Here is a 15126-nt window from a genome sequence, read left to right on the forward strand (position 1 = left end):
ACATTATTCATAGTAAAAAAAATTGTTTTAATTATCTTCAAAAGAATTCATGATCAAACAAAATATTTAATAAACTTATTTAAAAATGATGGATTGGTAAAAGCGATGTAAAAGTATAAATTATTATATAGAGAATTATCTTCCAATTGGGGGGCGGGACCTAGGATTTATCTAGACATAGCTTTCCAACTCTTAACAACTAAAACTTCTAGACACAAGCTCGATTAGAAAATCAACAGTACATACACCTCAACTCATGACAAAAACTCTTATATTCCATAGATAAACTTAAATTTCTCAATTTAGGTAAGATTTAATCAAATTCATGACTCAATTCAATTATATTTTAATGGATTAATTTGGGTCAACTGCCGTAACAATTTTTTTTTAAAACCTAATATTTTGTAGAAATTAAATTTTTTATTAAATAAATTAAATATAATTGTTTCTTATTATATTTTATTGAAAAGAAATTTTTTAATGTTACGGCACCTTATTCCACTAACTCCTATTTATTCAAGGGAATTGGGAAATTAAACATATCATATGACAAGCTCTTTTTAAGGTGTAGCTTTATTGGAAGATCTTATAAATAGGAGAAAAAGTAAACTATGCTGGAAAAAAATGTTAAGCAATGAAGTAGAAATTAAAGAAAAACAAAAAGAAATATTGAATAAAATTGTATTGTTTATAATTTTTTACGTTATCTTATTGTTTCTGCTTTCTGCAATACTTTTTATTTAATGTCCCAAGAGTACTAGTAGTTAACAAGACACTTCTTGTAAATAAGAAGTCATATAATAGAGAACTAGAATAAGTTGAATTTGGATAATAATTTGAGTATTCTCTTCATTGTGAGAGTTGTTCTTCTTTAATAACTTTGATTCTATTAACATATTGCGGTTATGATCAAATTCTACTTGTTCATCTTGCATGAATTTAACATGATCCTATAAATCGATTCGTATTATTGTTTATCAGACAATATAATTAATTGTTAGTACAGTGACCTGTGAGCACATCTATTTGTATACATACGGTATAGATAAACTATTGGTTTTCTCAATTTGAGCACAAATCTCTTAATATAATTTTTGTTCATTTCTAATATTTTACAAAAATATTGATGTAACCGTCTTGCCATCTCTATTTTAAATTTGGCAATAACAAATTAAACTAAAATAAAATCAAATTTCAAATTTGGGAATAACACATTATCTAATAGTGACCTCCAAATCAATTTCGATGGCAATGTTGTAACAACCTTAATAACTTCTTTGACATATCTGCGTTCCTTCTTTGCATAAATTGACTTCCAAGTCAATGCAAAACAAAAGACACTGTAACAACGTTTTGCATGGGTAGAAAATGGGAAACTGTGTGTCAGAACTCTTTTGCTAAAGAAACCTCTACTCGCCCATAACACGCTTTCTATCCCTCTCATTCTCTCCATAGATGATATTTGCTTTGTCTTTTACTAATAAATAAGTAAATTATAATCACCCCATTAACAAATTAATTTTTTTAGTAATCCATTAACAAACTCATTTGCAGGATTTCTTTGGCTAATTTATGCGATTATGATTTCAAAACTTTTTGGGATACAAATACCGATTATGCATGTAAGTTCTAAAAGATAAAAACTATATAACTCTATTACTATAATAAAGGTTCATTCTTTTTTAATTGACAAATTATTTAGTTTATTAATTTAATTTATTCAGTGCTATTTAATTTCAGTCAGCTAGCTACTTGCTAAAATTGATTATCCGCCTTCACTGAAGTCTGAAGGTTTACAAATTACAAAATGCATTTTAAAGAGAAAAATTAAAACGATAAAATAGAAATATGAAGTAGAAAAATAAAATAAATCATGTTTGCAAAGAATTCCAAATTAATTCAAATGAAAATACTGGGCACGACCGAGAAATAACGTAATGAAAGGGTTGGGAAATGAATGTTGGTTTACGTGTGAGATGGGTTGTTGAAGTGTATGCTCCTTGGGTGTTAACAAAATTAATTTTAAATGTAATTGATTTTATAAAATTGATTTTGAAGTGATTTATGTTGGTATGTTTTATTATAAAATTACTGGAAGTGACAAAGATGAGACCGATACCGAAGGGTGAAGACCAAAGATGGCCATATGCACTACTTAGTATAATGGTTGGTGTAATAGCAACTTCCACGAATATGTGCAATTGTGCATGTTTGGTTTTAAGATTAAAATGTATTTTTGAAATAAAAATAATTTTATTAAAGGATCAAAAATCTTATTTTTTTTTCTTTGATTTTATTTTTATTCATTAAATTTTTAGTATAATATGCAAAACATTTCTAACTTAATTAACCGAAACAAGAGCCTCTAGGCTCTAGAATCTCATTTTTCTGCCTTCAAAATAGACGGTTCCATTCCAATAGTTATAAATTATGAAGAGTACTTCTATGATGTGATGTTTTCTTTTTATTGTAATATTAATGTAAATTATCTGTGAGTTTAAACCACAATTAATTTTTAATGATAATAAATTTAACTGATTATTTTTAATATAATTTTTTAAAAACTGTTTTCGTTCTCTAAATTTAAACTTAGGAACTTAATTACAAAATTCGAACATAATGTCATTCAAATTAATGATTCATATCTGAGAAGAATAAAAATAACAACTAGTTGTTCGGTAATTTGCACTCTTACGATGGTGGGTTATTATTGTACAAATTTCTGAAACCAATTAATAGAAACTCGGGCTTAACCATATGTGCCGGTCAATATATAACATCCATTTATTTAATTGATTAAGAAATCATTGACATAAACACGATATGGCTAGGAACCTTCAATATGCATGACGCAATGTATGACAGGGATCTTATAGTATTATTGACCATAATCCTCTTGTTCGGACGCGGAAAGAAAATTATATGAAAAATAAGAATAAAAGAAACCCTATTCATGAGTCATGAGGAAAATATTTTTCTAATGCAAATACAAATGTTTTCTTTTAACTTTTTTAATGTATTTCTCATGTACACGTCCGCCAGTAATTGTAGGTGTCAAAATTTATGTATATCTTGAAATATTTCCATGGACATCAATCTTTTTTTTTTCCTTTTCTTTATTTACCAATAATATTATATCCCTCGCAATGGTTGTTTTCCAATTAAAAGAAAATTCAAATAAATAGAGCAATTTCTAGTAAGACTTTTTTTGAAAAAAAAATTCAAAAACTACATGTATCATCTATTAATTACAAATAATTCTCATCAAATTAAATAAGATTATTATGAACTATAAATTTTTTTTCCTTGAAAGTTTTAATGTTGTTGCATACTAAGACTCAAATTCAATATCATGAGTAAATTAGAATAACTTCATGTTGTTCGGTGGTTTAGAAAAGCTTTGATGGACAAGTGATTCCTATTTATACATCTTGTTTTATTTTATGTCATAAATTTAAATAGGAGGAACTAGCTAATATAAAACAAAAAAATAAGAATAAAAAAATGTGTTCAATCGCCTCTATGAGCACTTTAATCTTTTGCACAACATTGATAAATATGCTGTTGTAAACCTAGAATAAGATATGCTTGATGCATGACTTGCTAGATTCAATCTCATGCATCACCATTCACATTATATGATTGGTCACTACTCCCCAAGCCGATGTTACTTCTTCAATTGTAGTGGTCACGCTGGGTTCTGTTTCTATTCCTGCGATTATTTCAGTTAAAGTGCTACCTAGGTTCTTCTATTTCCCGGATGTTGTTTCTTCTAGGGGGTTCCAGCCATCTATTATATTTGGCAAGTGTGTTATGCCTTGGGAGCGCTAACTCTGTTAAATGTTGCATGCACCTCTTTGTGCTATTTCAATGATATTCTTTTGGCTGTTTCAGAAAAAAAATAAAAATAACAAGGAAGAAAGTTTATTTCTGCATTTGCATTGCATTGATCCTCTAATTAATTAGGTTTCTCAAAATCTATGCATGTATAACACTCCCATATATATTGTGAGGGAAATAAAATAAAAAAGAAAGTTGAAATTAAGAAAAGACTACAATATTAGCTCGTTCTCGATCTCTCCATACATATATAATATTCTCGTTTAGTCACAAGTCACACGCACAACACTATACTACTTAGACTCTACAAATCAAAATCTGATATCTCAGTCTCAGCTTATATAAATATGATACTTAGACTTGAAGAACATCCAAAGCTGTCAAGCCATACAGAACGATACAAAATTACAATAAATTAAGTATAATTGAATATACACACCTAGTGCCTTTGGATCTTGGAATTCTACTACCTATGTGACATCAGTTACAGTGTAAGAATCCATTTGGAGGTCTAAGTTCACATTAATTTATAAACGTACGTTTCAATTTTTTATATTAAAATTTTTAATCATTTAAAATTAAATATTTTTTAATTATAAATTATTAGCAGGCAGGGATATACTCCCGTGTTGTCAATGTTGGGCAGAACTCACACACACATAAAATAAGATTTCATTTTTTTCAATTATGTAGACGTTTCTTTCAACCGTAGTTTGTTTACTCTTGAATTTCGAGAAGAAAAATGCACACCTTTTCCTACTCCTAAATACTTTTATAAAGAGAGAATTGGCCACTTTACGCGTAATGGGTCATAATTCATACGAACTTTGGTTCGTTAAATCTAATAATTATTCTTAGACTTTGTTAGTCATATTGCTTCAGTCATAGAAAATTAGGTTTCAGTGGTCTTTTCCTCAAAGATTGATGAATAATAATACACTTATGATTAATTTGATTGGTTTTTTCCTCCCAAATACTTCTTTGTAATAATACATACACAACCTTTCATAATTAAGGGAAGATGATTCATACAGAAACTTATTGAATTTCCTTGTATCTATTATTTAATTATTAACTTACATATTCATTTGTCAAAGAAGAGGGATCCGCGAAAAGGAAAGATACAAATAATCAAATAAAACGACAAATGTTTCTTATGAGTGTAGACAAGTTATGCTATTCTCAATCTGTTAATTTACAACTACGTAAGTAAATTTAACATTATATTTTAATTCAAAATTTTAAAATTCATGTTTATGAGTTTTGTTTCTCACTTATATGATATTTAATTTTTCTACTTTTACTCAATGTGAAATTTCATCATACTTATACTCCAACAATGTGAAATACTTGATTTGAACTACTATAAGATTTGAGAAAGGATTCACACAAATCGTAACAATAATTCCCTTTTAAAGAGTTTGATAATTACTTAAGTTTTGTGAGAACGCAGGAAGAATTAATCTTAGTCGTATGGAATGTATGGTAGGTAAGAAATGATGAAAAAATAGGAGAAGAGGGAGAAGAAATAACAGAGTTTTTTGAAAAATAAAAATAGCAGGGTTGTTTGGTTGTAAAAAATACGTGAAAAGGAAATTGTTGAAAAGGTTGATGTCCACACATTTTTATTTCCTCACAAAAGTGAGCCAAAATAACAGTGGGTGGATTATATGTTAATATTTTGTGGTGGTTTAAAATTATACTAAAGTATGAATTTATTAATTACTTTGATACTTTGATGACTGTTATTTTTCTAGTGGTTAGAAATTATAAAAAAAAAACATTTAGTGACTTTTTTTTGTCACAAACATTTTAATTATTTTTTTAAACAAAAAAATTAAAAGTGATTGAAATGCAAATTTAACAAATTAAAAAGCTATTTTAATCTATTAAAATACAAATTTTGATAGATTATAAGTAATTTTTTTCTCTTTCTTATTTCTTTTAAATCAAATGCTTTTTTTTTAAATCCAATATATTTTTGATCTATTTTTATTCATTTATTTATCTCTTCCCTATTTTCATCTATCATGCTTCTCAACTATTTCATTATTTCTTATCAATCACACCGCTAATTAATTAAATCTAATTTCAATCATTTATCTTAAATGTATAGCCAAGAATTATTGGTCTCATCTCTGAGCTAGACACATCACACACATTAAGTATATAAAATATCATATGCTAGTTGTTAACTCAATGATAATTGCACTTTTCAGGTAAAGTCTTCGAAAGGTCTAAGTGTTAAATCCATAAGAACTTTATTTATACTTATATTAATACAAACTTATTTTATAAGTAAAGAGATAAAAAATTTAAAATAACACATCAAGAAAGATAGGAGATAAGATAAGGATTTAAAAGAGAAGATAAAAGATTTAAAGATAAAAATAGAAAAGATAAAAGATGATAAAGATAAAAAAATAGAAAATAAGATTAAAAAAAAGATAAGATAAGAAAAGTAAAAGATGAGAAAAATAAAAGATAAAGATGAAGATAAAGAAAAATAAATTCAGAATATGATAATGTTGAAACCTAACCTGCCTTATTTACCCAAGATATATTATTTTAGATTTTCTCTATCAATTTGTTAATTTTTTTTCCTATCCACGTCTATTAGAATATTTTCCGCTAATGTCTCACGATGACAAACTTATCTTACCAATTTATGTCCCAAATGTGTTTGCAAAGACTCAATAGATAAAATGGATGAAGTTTTAATTCTATATGTTTTCTTTGATGCATTAACACAATACAATCACTCTATGTCTAGCAATGATTCCTTTCTTTTAGTTCTATTAGAAATTATCATCTATCAAGTGACTACTCCCTAAAACGAATACATGTAAGATCTTTTTTGTATTTCTATTAAGGATTATTCTCTGTTGAACACTTAACCCTTAAAAATGATGTAATAATAAATTATACATGAAATTAAAATAAGAAAGGATAATAGGAAAGAAAACATTTGTTTGCAATGATAAATATGAAACATACAATACATCTTTTTACTTTTTTTTAGGTCAGTCAGGTCCTAACTAAGAGTTTAATTTCTCATAAACATAAAGAGTCTTACACTTAAAAAGGGATATAGAAACAGGTTTAGAAGAAGTGATGAAAAAAGGACATAAAAAAAAAAGATTTCCCCTAGAGATATCATATGATGTATTCATTAAAGATCTCTAAGTGTCAGGGTTGCTATCTTCCCTCCTTGGTTTGATTCCCTTTTTAGTGTTGGTGTGGATTTGGACCCGATGCCAAAAAGTCTTCCTCATCCATATTTTTTTTTATATTTTCTAGATCGTTTTCGCTTTTAATTTCTCATTTTCATATCTACGAATCATAAATAAGAAAAGTATCAATTCTTAACATTTAAACCAAAAATAACTACTAAATAAACTTTATTTTTGTAGTTGTTGGTGTGGATTTGGGCATAATGCCAAAAATATTTCTTATCTATATTTTTGATATTTTCTAGATCTATTTCGTTTTTAATCTCTCCTCATATATGCATACCATAAATCAGAAAAATATTAATTTTTAACATTTAAGACAAAAATAACAGCTAAATAAATATTTTAAAGATATTTTCAATATATTTTTATGATAAAAAATAATTCATATTTAATGGTTACCAGTAATTAATTATGTATTTACTTTAATTTGAAGTAATATACAAAGTTTATGTCACCCATGATAAGCTTGAAAGCTATTTTAGTATAATAATTAAGATAGTTGTAGTTGCAATTATAGATAAGATTTAATTTTAACGCATTGTTAGTATAACTTTTTATTACACATTCATCTTATCATTTGCAAATCAATCATGAAATTTGAATCGAGCAGTATATTTCATTACATAATTTCATAATAGGGTGAAAAACTTATTTGACAATGCATTTTTTTTTCAGATCACATACGTACAGGTATCTTTTATGACAAATAATATAACTAATGGGTGACAGATTTTTTTGAAATATTAATCAAAGTCGAGACCACTCTTATTATGCTAGAACACCTCGCGCCATTTCATTCATATGTTCCGTTGTGACACTCCATCAAGTTTAAATTACAATGTATCACTCTAGGTTTAATTTATTTTATATTTTCAAAGATTGGATTCTTTAAGGGCATTATTATGAAAAAAAATTATAACATTTTTTTATAATTATGAGATAGGAAGAGAAGAGAGAAAAATAAGATAAGTAATTATATAAAAAAGAAAAAATAGGTTTAGTTCTATTTTTTAATTCTTAAAATTTAAGGTAGACCTAGTGCCATACAGAACGATACAAAATTACAATAAATTAAGTATAATTGCATATACACAACTAGTGCCTTTGGATCTTGGAATTCTACTACCTATGTGACATCAGTTACAGTGTAAGAATCCATTTGGAGGTCTAAGTTCACATTAATTTATAAACGTTTCAATTTTTATATTAAAATTTTTAATCATTTAAAATTAAATATTTTTTAATTATAAATTATTAGCAGGCAGGGATATATTCCCGTGTTGTCAATGTTGGGCAGAACTCACACACATAAAATAAGATTTCATTTTTTTCAATTATGTAGACGTTTCTTTCAACCTTACTCTTGAATTTCGAGAAGAAAAATGGACACCTTTTCCTACTCCTAAATGCTTTTATAAAGAGAGAATTGACAACTTTACGCGTAATAGACCATAATTCATAGGAACTTTGGTTCGTTCACTACTTAAAAAAAGACCTTTTACTTCAGTTAAAAATAATGTTCAATAACAATGAAGACCCATCTTTAATTACGATGTCATTGTAGACCTCATTCTTATCTACGGTCGCCAAAACACCATTTTAGAAAGCGTTGATTTCTAAGTCAGTGCTTACATCAGCGTTGACATAGAAATACGTGCTTTCTACGTCGATTGTAGCGTAAGTACCAACTTAAAATTCTATTATTTCTACGATGAGATTGATGTCATGACTGTTCTTAAAAGTTTGTTTTAAGACTTGATTGCGATTAGCTGATATATAAAATTATATGATTTATGATTTTTTTTACCTTATCTTATTATTTCTATAATACTTTTATTTTAATTCTTTAATTAATGTCCTAAGGGTACAGTTAACAAGACACTTCTTATTCTTATAAATAAAAAGTCATGTAATAGAGAACTAAAATAAGTTGAATTTGGATAATAATTTGAGTATTCTCAACATTGTGAGAGTTCTTTTTCTTTAATAACTTCGATTCTATTAACCTATTGCCGTTAGGATCAAATTTTACTTGTTCATTTTGCATGAATTTAACATGATCCTATAAGTCGATTCATATTATTGTTTATAAGACAATATAGTTAATTGTTACAGTAGTTTCCTGTGAGCACATCTATTTGTACATATAGTTAATTGTTAACAAAGATTATATTAGGAGATTTGTGCTCAAATTGAGCACAAATCACCTAATATAATCTTTGTTCATTTCTAATATTTTACAAAAATATTGATGTAACCGTATTGCCATCTCTATTTCCGTTAAATATTGAATATCAAATTAACTTGTTTGACATATCTGCATTCCTTCTTTGCATAAATTGACTTCCAAGTCAATGCAAAACAAAAGACACTACATGCTGCAACGTTTTGCGTGGGGTAGAAAATGGGAAACTTTTTGGGATACAAATACCAATTATATATGTAAGTTCTAAAAGATAGAAAATATATAACTCTATTACTATAATAAAGATGCATTCTTTTTTAATTGACAAATTAATTTATTCAATGCTATTTAATTTCAGTCAACTACTTGCTAAAACTAATTATCCGCCTTCATGAAGTCTGAAGGTTTACAAACTACAAAATGCATTTTAAAGAGAAAAATTAAAATGATAAAATAGATATATGAAGTAGAAAAATCAAATAAATCGTGTTTACAAATGTAATGAAAAGGGTTAAAAAATAAATGTTGGTTTGCGTGAGGGATAGATTGTTGAAGTGTAAGCTGGCTTGGGTGTTAACAAAATTAATTTTAAATGTAATTAATTTTGGAGTGACGTGATTTATGTTTTTATACAATTAAATTAAGAATAAAATTTATTATTAAATTTTAGATCTAATACAGAAAATATTTAAAGATGTTTCAACTTAGAATCAATTATGACATTAGAATCAATTTTACATTTTTTTAAATGTGAAATCAAACATATAAAAATATATTTAAAATTAATTATGAATTCAAAATCAATTTTCCAACCTTGAATCCAACGTGCAAGAAGTCTCAAAACTGTTGATTAAGGATAAGTTTTTTTTTTCAAATTTATCATTTGGAGATAAAATTTAAGTTGATATTCCAAAAGGGATAGATTATAATAAGTGATGCAACTTCTAAATTAAAAGTGGTGACATAAGTTATGACTTCTTTTATTTTTTACATTAAAGTCGTAAGAAAATTTATGGCCTTCATTTTTATTATTTTAAATATAATTTTAAAGTGGTAAAATTTGTTTTACATAGACTTTAAAGTCATAAACTTCTTTTTATTAAAATCGTAAATTATTTTATGACTTCAATTTATTTTGCACCTAACGTATTTTTTAAAATCATAAATAATTTTTTATTTGTTATTTAATAAATTAATGTTTTTTAGTTTTATTTAATATTTGCATATGATTTTATTTAATATTTTTGTATTTTTTTATTTTATTTTATTTAATATATTTAATAATTTTTAATGATGTTAAGAATTATTATTTATTTTTTAAATTAAAAAATAATAAAAAATACCTAATTTTAAATATAAAAAAATCAAAATGTACTACATATTTCTACTACATAGAAAATACCTAGGTAAGTGGGCACCGGTTACTATTTGTCATTTTATTTGTATGTGTTATTCGTTACTTATTGCTAAAGCTTATCATCCTCATCCGATTCACTCAAGGTGTACAAAATGCTCTCTGTAATGTGATTTCACTTATAGTTGGTATTCTAAATGAAATAAAATAAAGATATAAAGTAGGAAAATCAAATAAATCATGTTTGCCGAAAATGTGTTCCGAGTGAATTAATTAGAATGGCGTGATGAGAGGATTGGAAAATGAATGTTGGTTTTTGAGTGATGGATGGGTTGTTGAAGTCTCCAAGCTGCTGGGACCGCTGCCAATGCTTAATTTTGCATATAGTGTTTTTAATTTGACTATAAATATTAATGTTTGGTTCCTTAGTATTTCATGTATATTTTCTCTTATAGTAAAGAGTATTTGAGTAGAATAATATGGAATCATGGATGTGGTGTTTCCTTCTCTGTTCCCATTTGCTCATCCTTTATTTTTCACCCTCTCATTCCTTATGCCACCCCCATGACACCTCTGCCTTGCTCCACTTCAAAAACTCCTCCATTATTGATGAAGATCCTTATTATTATTCAAAGACGAGAACATGGGAAAATGGGACAGATTGTTGCTCTTGGGCTGGAGTCACCTGCCACCCCATCTCTGGTCACGTCACTGAGCTCGACCTCAGCTGCAGTGGCATTGTCGGTTATATCGATCCAAACAGTACGCTTTTCCATCTTTCTCATCTTCACTCACTCAACCTTGCTTTCAATTATTTTGATGAATCTCCATTGTCATCTCTCTTTGGTGGGTTTGTGAGTCTCACGCATCTCAACTTGTCTAATTCTGAATTTGAAGGGGATATTCCTTCCCAAATCTCTCACCTTTCCAAATTAGTCTCACTTGATCTCTCATATAATTTTTTAAAGTTGAAGGAAGACACTTGGAAGAGATTGCTCCAAAATGCAACAGTTTTAAGGGTGCTTCTTTTGAATGATGGAACAGATATGTCTTCCGTTTCAATCAGGACACTCAATATGTCTTCCTCTTTGGTTACTCTTAGTTTGGGATGGACATGGCTAAGAGGAAACTTGACAGATGGCATTCTCTGTTTACCAAATCTTCAGCACTTGGATCTTTCATTTAATCCGGCCCTTAACGGTCAGCTTCCAGAAGTGAGTTATAGAACAACTTCTCTTGATTTCTTAGATCTTTCACATTGTGGTTTCCAAGGGTCAATCCCTCCATCTTTCTCCAACCTCACACATCTCACTTCCTTGTATCTCTCTCATAACAAACTCAACGGTTCAATCCCCCCCTCTTTCTCTAACCTCACACATCTTACTTCCCTATATCTCTCACATAACGACCTCAACGGTTCAATCCCTCCCTCTTTCTCTAATCTCACACATCTTACTTCCCTGTATCTCTCACATAACGACCTCAATGGTTCAATCCCTCCCTCTTTCTCTAACCTCACACATCTTACTTCCATGGATCTCTCATACAACAGCCTCAACGGTTCAGTCCCATCCTCACTCTTAACCCTTCCACGACTAACCTTTCTGAATCTAGACAATAACCACCTCAGTGGTCAAATCCCAAACGCCTTTCCTCAGTCAAACAACTTTCACGAATTGCATTTGAGTTATAACAAAATAGAGGGTGAGCTGCCATCAACATTTTCAAATCTTCAACATCTCATTCACCTGGATCTTTCACATAATAAATTTATTGGTCAAATCCCAGATGTGTTTGCCAGGCTAAACAAATTGAATACTCTCAATCTTGAGGGAAACAATTTTGGAGGCCCGATCCCATCTTCGTTATTTGGCTCAACTCAACTTTCTGAGTTGGATTGTTCTAATAACAAATTGGAGGGCCCTCTGCCTAACAATATCACAGGGTTTTCAAGCCTAACATCGTTAATGTTATATGGCAACTTACTGAATGGGGCAATGCCTTCTTGGTGTTTATCTTTGCCATCTTTGACGACTTTGAATCTATCAGGAAACCAGTTCACAGGGCTGCCAGGGCATATAAGTACAATCTCATCATATTCCTTGGAGAGATTGTCTTTATCCCACAACAAGTTACAGGGAAACATTCCAGAATCAATTTTCAGACTTGTAAACCTTACTGACTTAGATCTATCATCAAATAATTTCAGTGGATCTGTCCACTTTCCACTTTTCTCCAAGCTTCAAAATTTGAAAAACCTTGACCTTTCACAGAATAATCAGTTATTACTTAATTTCAAATCCAATGTCAAGTATAATTTCTCCCGCCTTTTATGGAGATTGGACTTATCTTCTATGGATTTAACTGAATTTCCAAAATTATCAGGAAAAATCCCATTTTTGGAATCACTCCATTTGTCCAACAACAAACTTAAAGGTAGAGTGCCAAATTGGTTGCATGAAGCGAGCTCATGGTTATCTGAATTGGACCTCTCTCATAACCAACTGATGCAATCATTGGACCAATTCTCGTGGAACCAACAACTCCGTTACCTTGATCTTAGTTTTAACTCAATCACTGGTGGCTTCTCTTCCTCAATTTGCAATGCAAGTGCAATTCAGATTCTCAACTTGTCTCACAACAAGTTGACAGGAACCATTCCACAATGCCTTGCTAACTCATCATCGCTTCAAGTTTTGGATCTACAACTCAACAAGCTTCATGGCACTTTGCCAAGTACCTTTGCAAAGGACTGTCGGCTCAGAACTCTGGATCTCAATGGCAACCAATTATTAGAAGGTTTTTTGCCAGAATCTTTGTCCAATTGCAATGATCTGGAGGTTTTAGATCTTGGAAACAATCAAATAAAGGATGTGTTTCCCCATTGGCTTCAAACTCTACCAGAATTGAAAGTATTGGTTTTGAGAGCCAACAAGTTGTACGGTCCCATTGAGGGTTCAAAGACCAAGCATGGATTCCCCAGTTTAGTCATTTTTGATGTCTCTTCCAACAACTTCAGCGGCCCGATACCAAATGCCTACATAAAAAATTTTCAAGCCATGAAGAAAATTGTTGTTCTAGACACCGATCGGCAATACATGAAAGTTCCTTCAAATGTTTCTGAGTACGCTGATTCTGTGACTATAACATCAAAAGCAATTACTATGACAATGGATAGAATTCGAAAGGACTTTGTAAGCATTGATTTATCGCAAAACAGATTTGAAGGAAAGATTCCAAGTGTCATTGGGGAACTTCATTCACTCAGAGGGCTCAACCTTTCCCATAACAGACTTAGAGGTCCTATTCCCAATTCCATGGGAAATTTAACAAATTTAGAATCATTGGATCTCTCCTCAAATATGCTTACTGGTCGGATACCTACAGGATTAACCAATTTGAACTTTCTTGAAGTCCTAAATCTTTCCAATAACCATTTTGTGGGAGAAATACCTCAAGGAAAACAGTTTAGTACTTTTTCCAATGATTCCTATGAGGGAAACTTAGGGTTATGTGGACTCCCATTGACAACAGAATGCAGCAAGGACCCTAAACAACATTCTCCAGCTTCACTAACCTTTAGGGGAGAACAGGGATTTGGATTTGGCTGGAAGCCAGTGGCTATAGGATATGGATGCGGAATGGTCTTTGGAGTGGGAATGGGATGTTGTGTATTGTTAATTGGAAAGCCTCAATGGATTGTGAGAATGGTTGGGGGTCAACTCAATAAAAAGGTGAAAAGGAAGACAAGGATGAGATCTAATGAAAATGGTAGCAGAATGAATTAGTTGATATATGGCATGACTGGAGAATGTCTTCTTGCACACCTTCCTGTTGAAATTCAATTCTGCCTTGTTGAAAATAAAACATAAGGGCCAAAACCTTATCACACTGCATTGCATATGCATAGGAGATCTGATTCAAAGTTTAGTTGTAATTGTAATATGATGTGTTGTACTTTTTTTTTCTCTGTTGGATAGATAGTGTGATGTACTTTTTTTCCCCTTCCTTTGCTCCTGAAACTCGGGTCTAAATCATCATAAGTTTGATGTTCTTTATTTTCCTTGAGCGTGTTATTTTGTTTTATTTAATACATATAATAGTAGTATTGGTTATATAATAATAGTTGTTGTTGTATACTTTTAAAAATGTTATGCATTGGTCGTTGCTAGAAACAGAATATTATGTGTTAACAGTATGTAGTTATATTTCATTCGAGGAGCTTAGTTCACGTACAGTAGTTTTACCTAAATGTACTTGTCGTATTTCGTTTAAGGAGCTTATTTCACAGTTTCACCTTCTAATGTGGTACGCATAAGAGCATAAACAACGCAAACTAAGGAAAGGAAATGGGTATGTAAAAGAACCACGGGTTCCTATGAATGGATGACCGGATGACCATATAAAAAATCTTGACACAGATTTGGAAAGATTTTCAAGAGCTGTCCTGAGGAGGTTCATTGTCTTGATGACTAGGAGAGTAGTAAGATATTAATAACCGGTAAGGATGG

General features: G+C 29.8%; 1 protein-coding gene across 2 annotated transcripts; it reads left to right on the top strand.

The window, feature by feature from the left end:
* Positions 1-11046: 11046 nt before the first annotated feature.
* Positions 11047-14670, top strand: LOC100784125 (receptor-like protein 35). 2 transcript variants are annotated; one of them, XM_006599432.4, is made up of 2 exons: positions 11049-11377; positions 13001-14670. In XM_006599432.4, the coding sequence occupies exons 1-2, from the start codon at positions 11095-11097 to the stop codon at positions 14401-14403; spliced, it is 1686 nt and encodes a 561-aa protein (XP_006599495.1). In that variant the 5' UTR covers positions 11049-11094; the 3' UTR covers positions 14404-14670. The 2 variants fall into 2 exon arrangements, with proteins under 2 accessions (XP_025981965.2, XP_006599495.1); XM_026126180.2 differs by having other exon boundaries at positions 11047-14670.
* The last annotated feature ends 456 nt before the right edge of the window (positions 14671-15126 follow it).

The sequence above is a fragment of the Glycine max genome, chromosome 16 (assembly GCF_000004515.6).
Source record: "Glycine max cultivar Williams 82 chromosome 16, Glycine_max_v4.0, whole genome shotgun sequence".
Classification (NCBI taxonomy): Eukaryota; Viridiplantae; Streptophyta; class Magnoliopsida; order Fabales; family Fabaceae; genus Glycine; species Glycine max.

What these genes read in the sequence shown, in the direction of transcription:
- LOC100784125 (XM_026126180.2), top strand. Translation starts at nt 11,095, where the DNA reads ATGGAATCATGGATGTGGTGTTTCCTTCTCTGTTCCCATTTGCTCATC.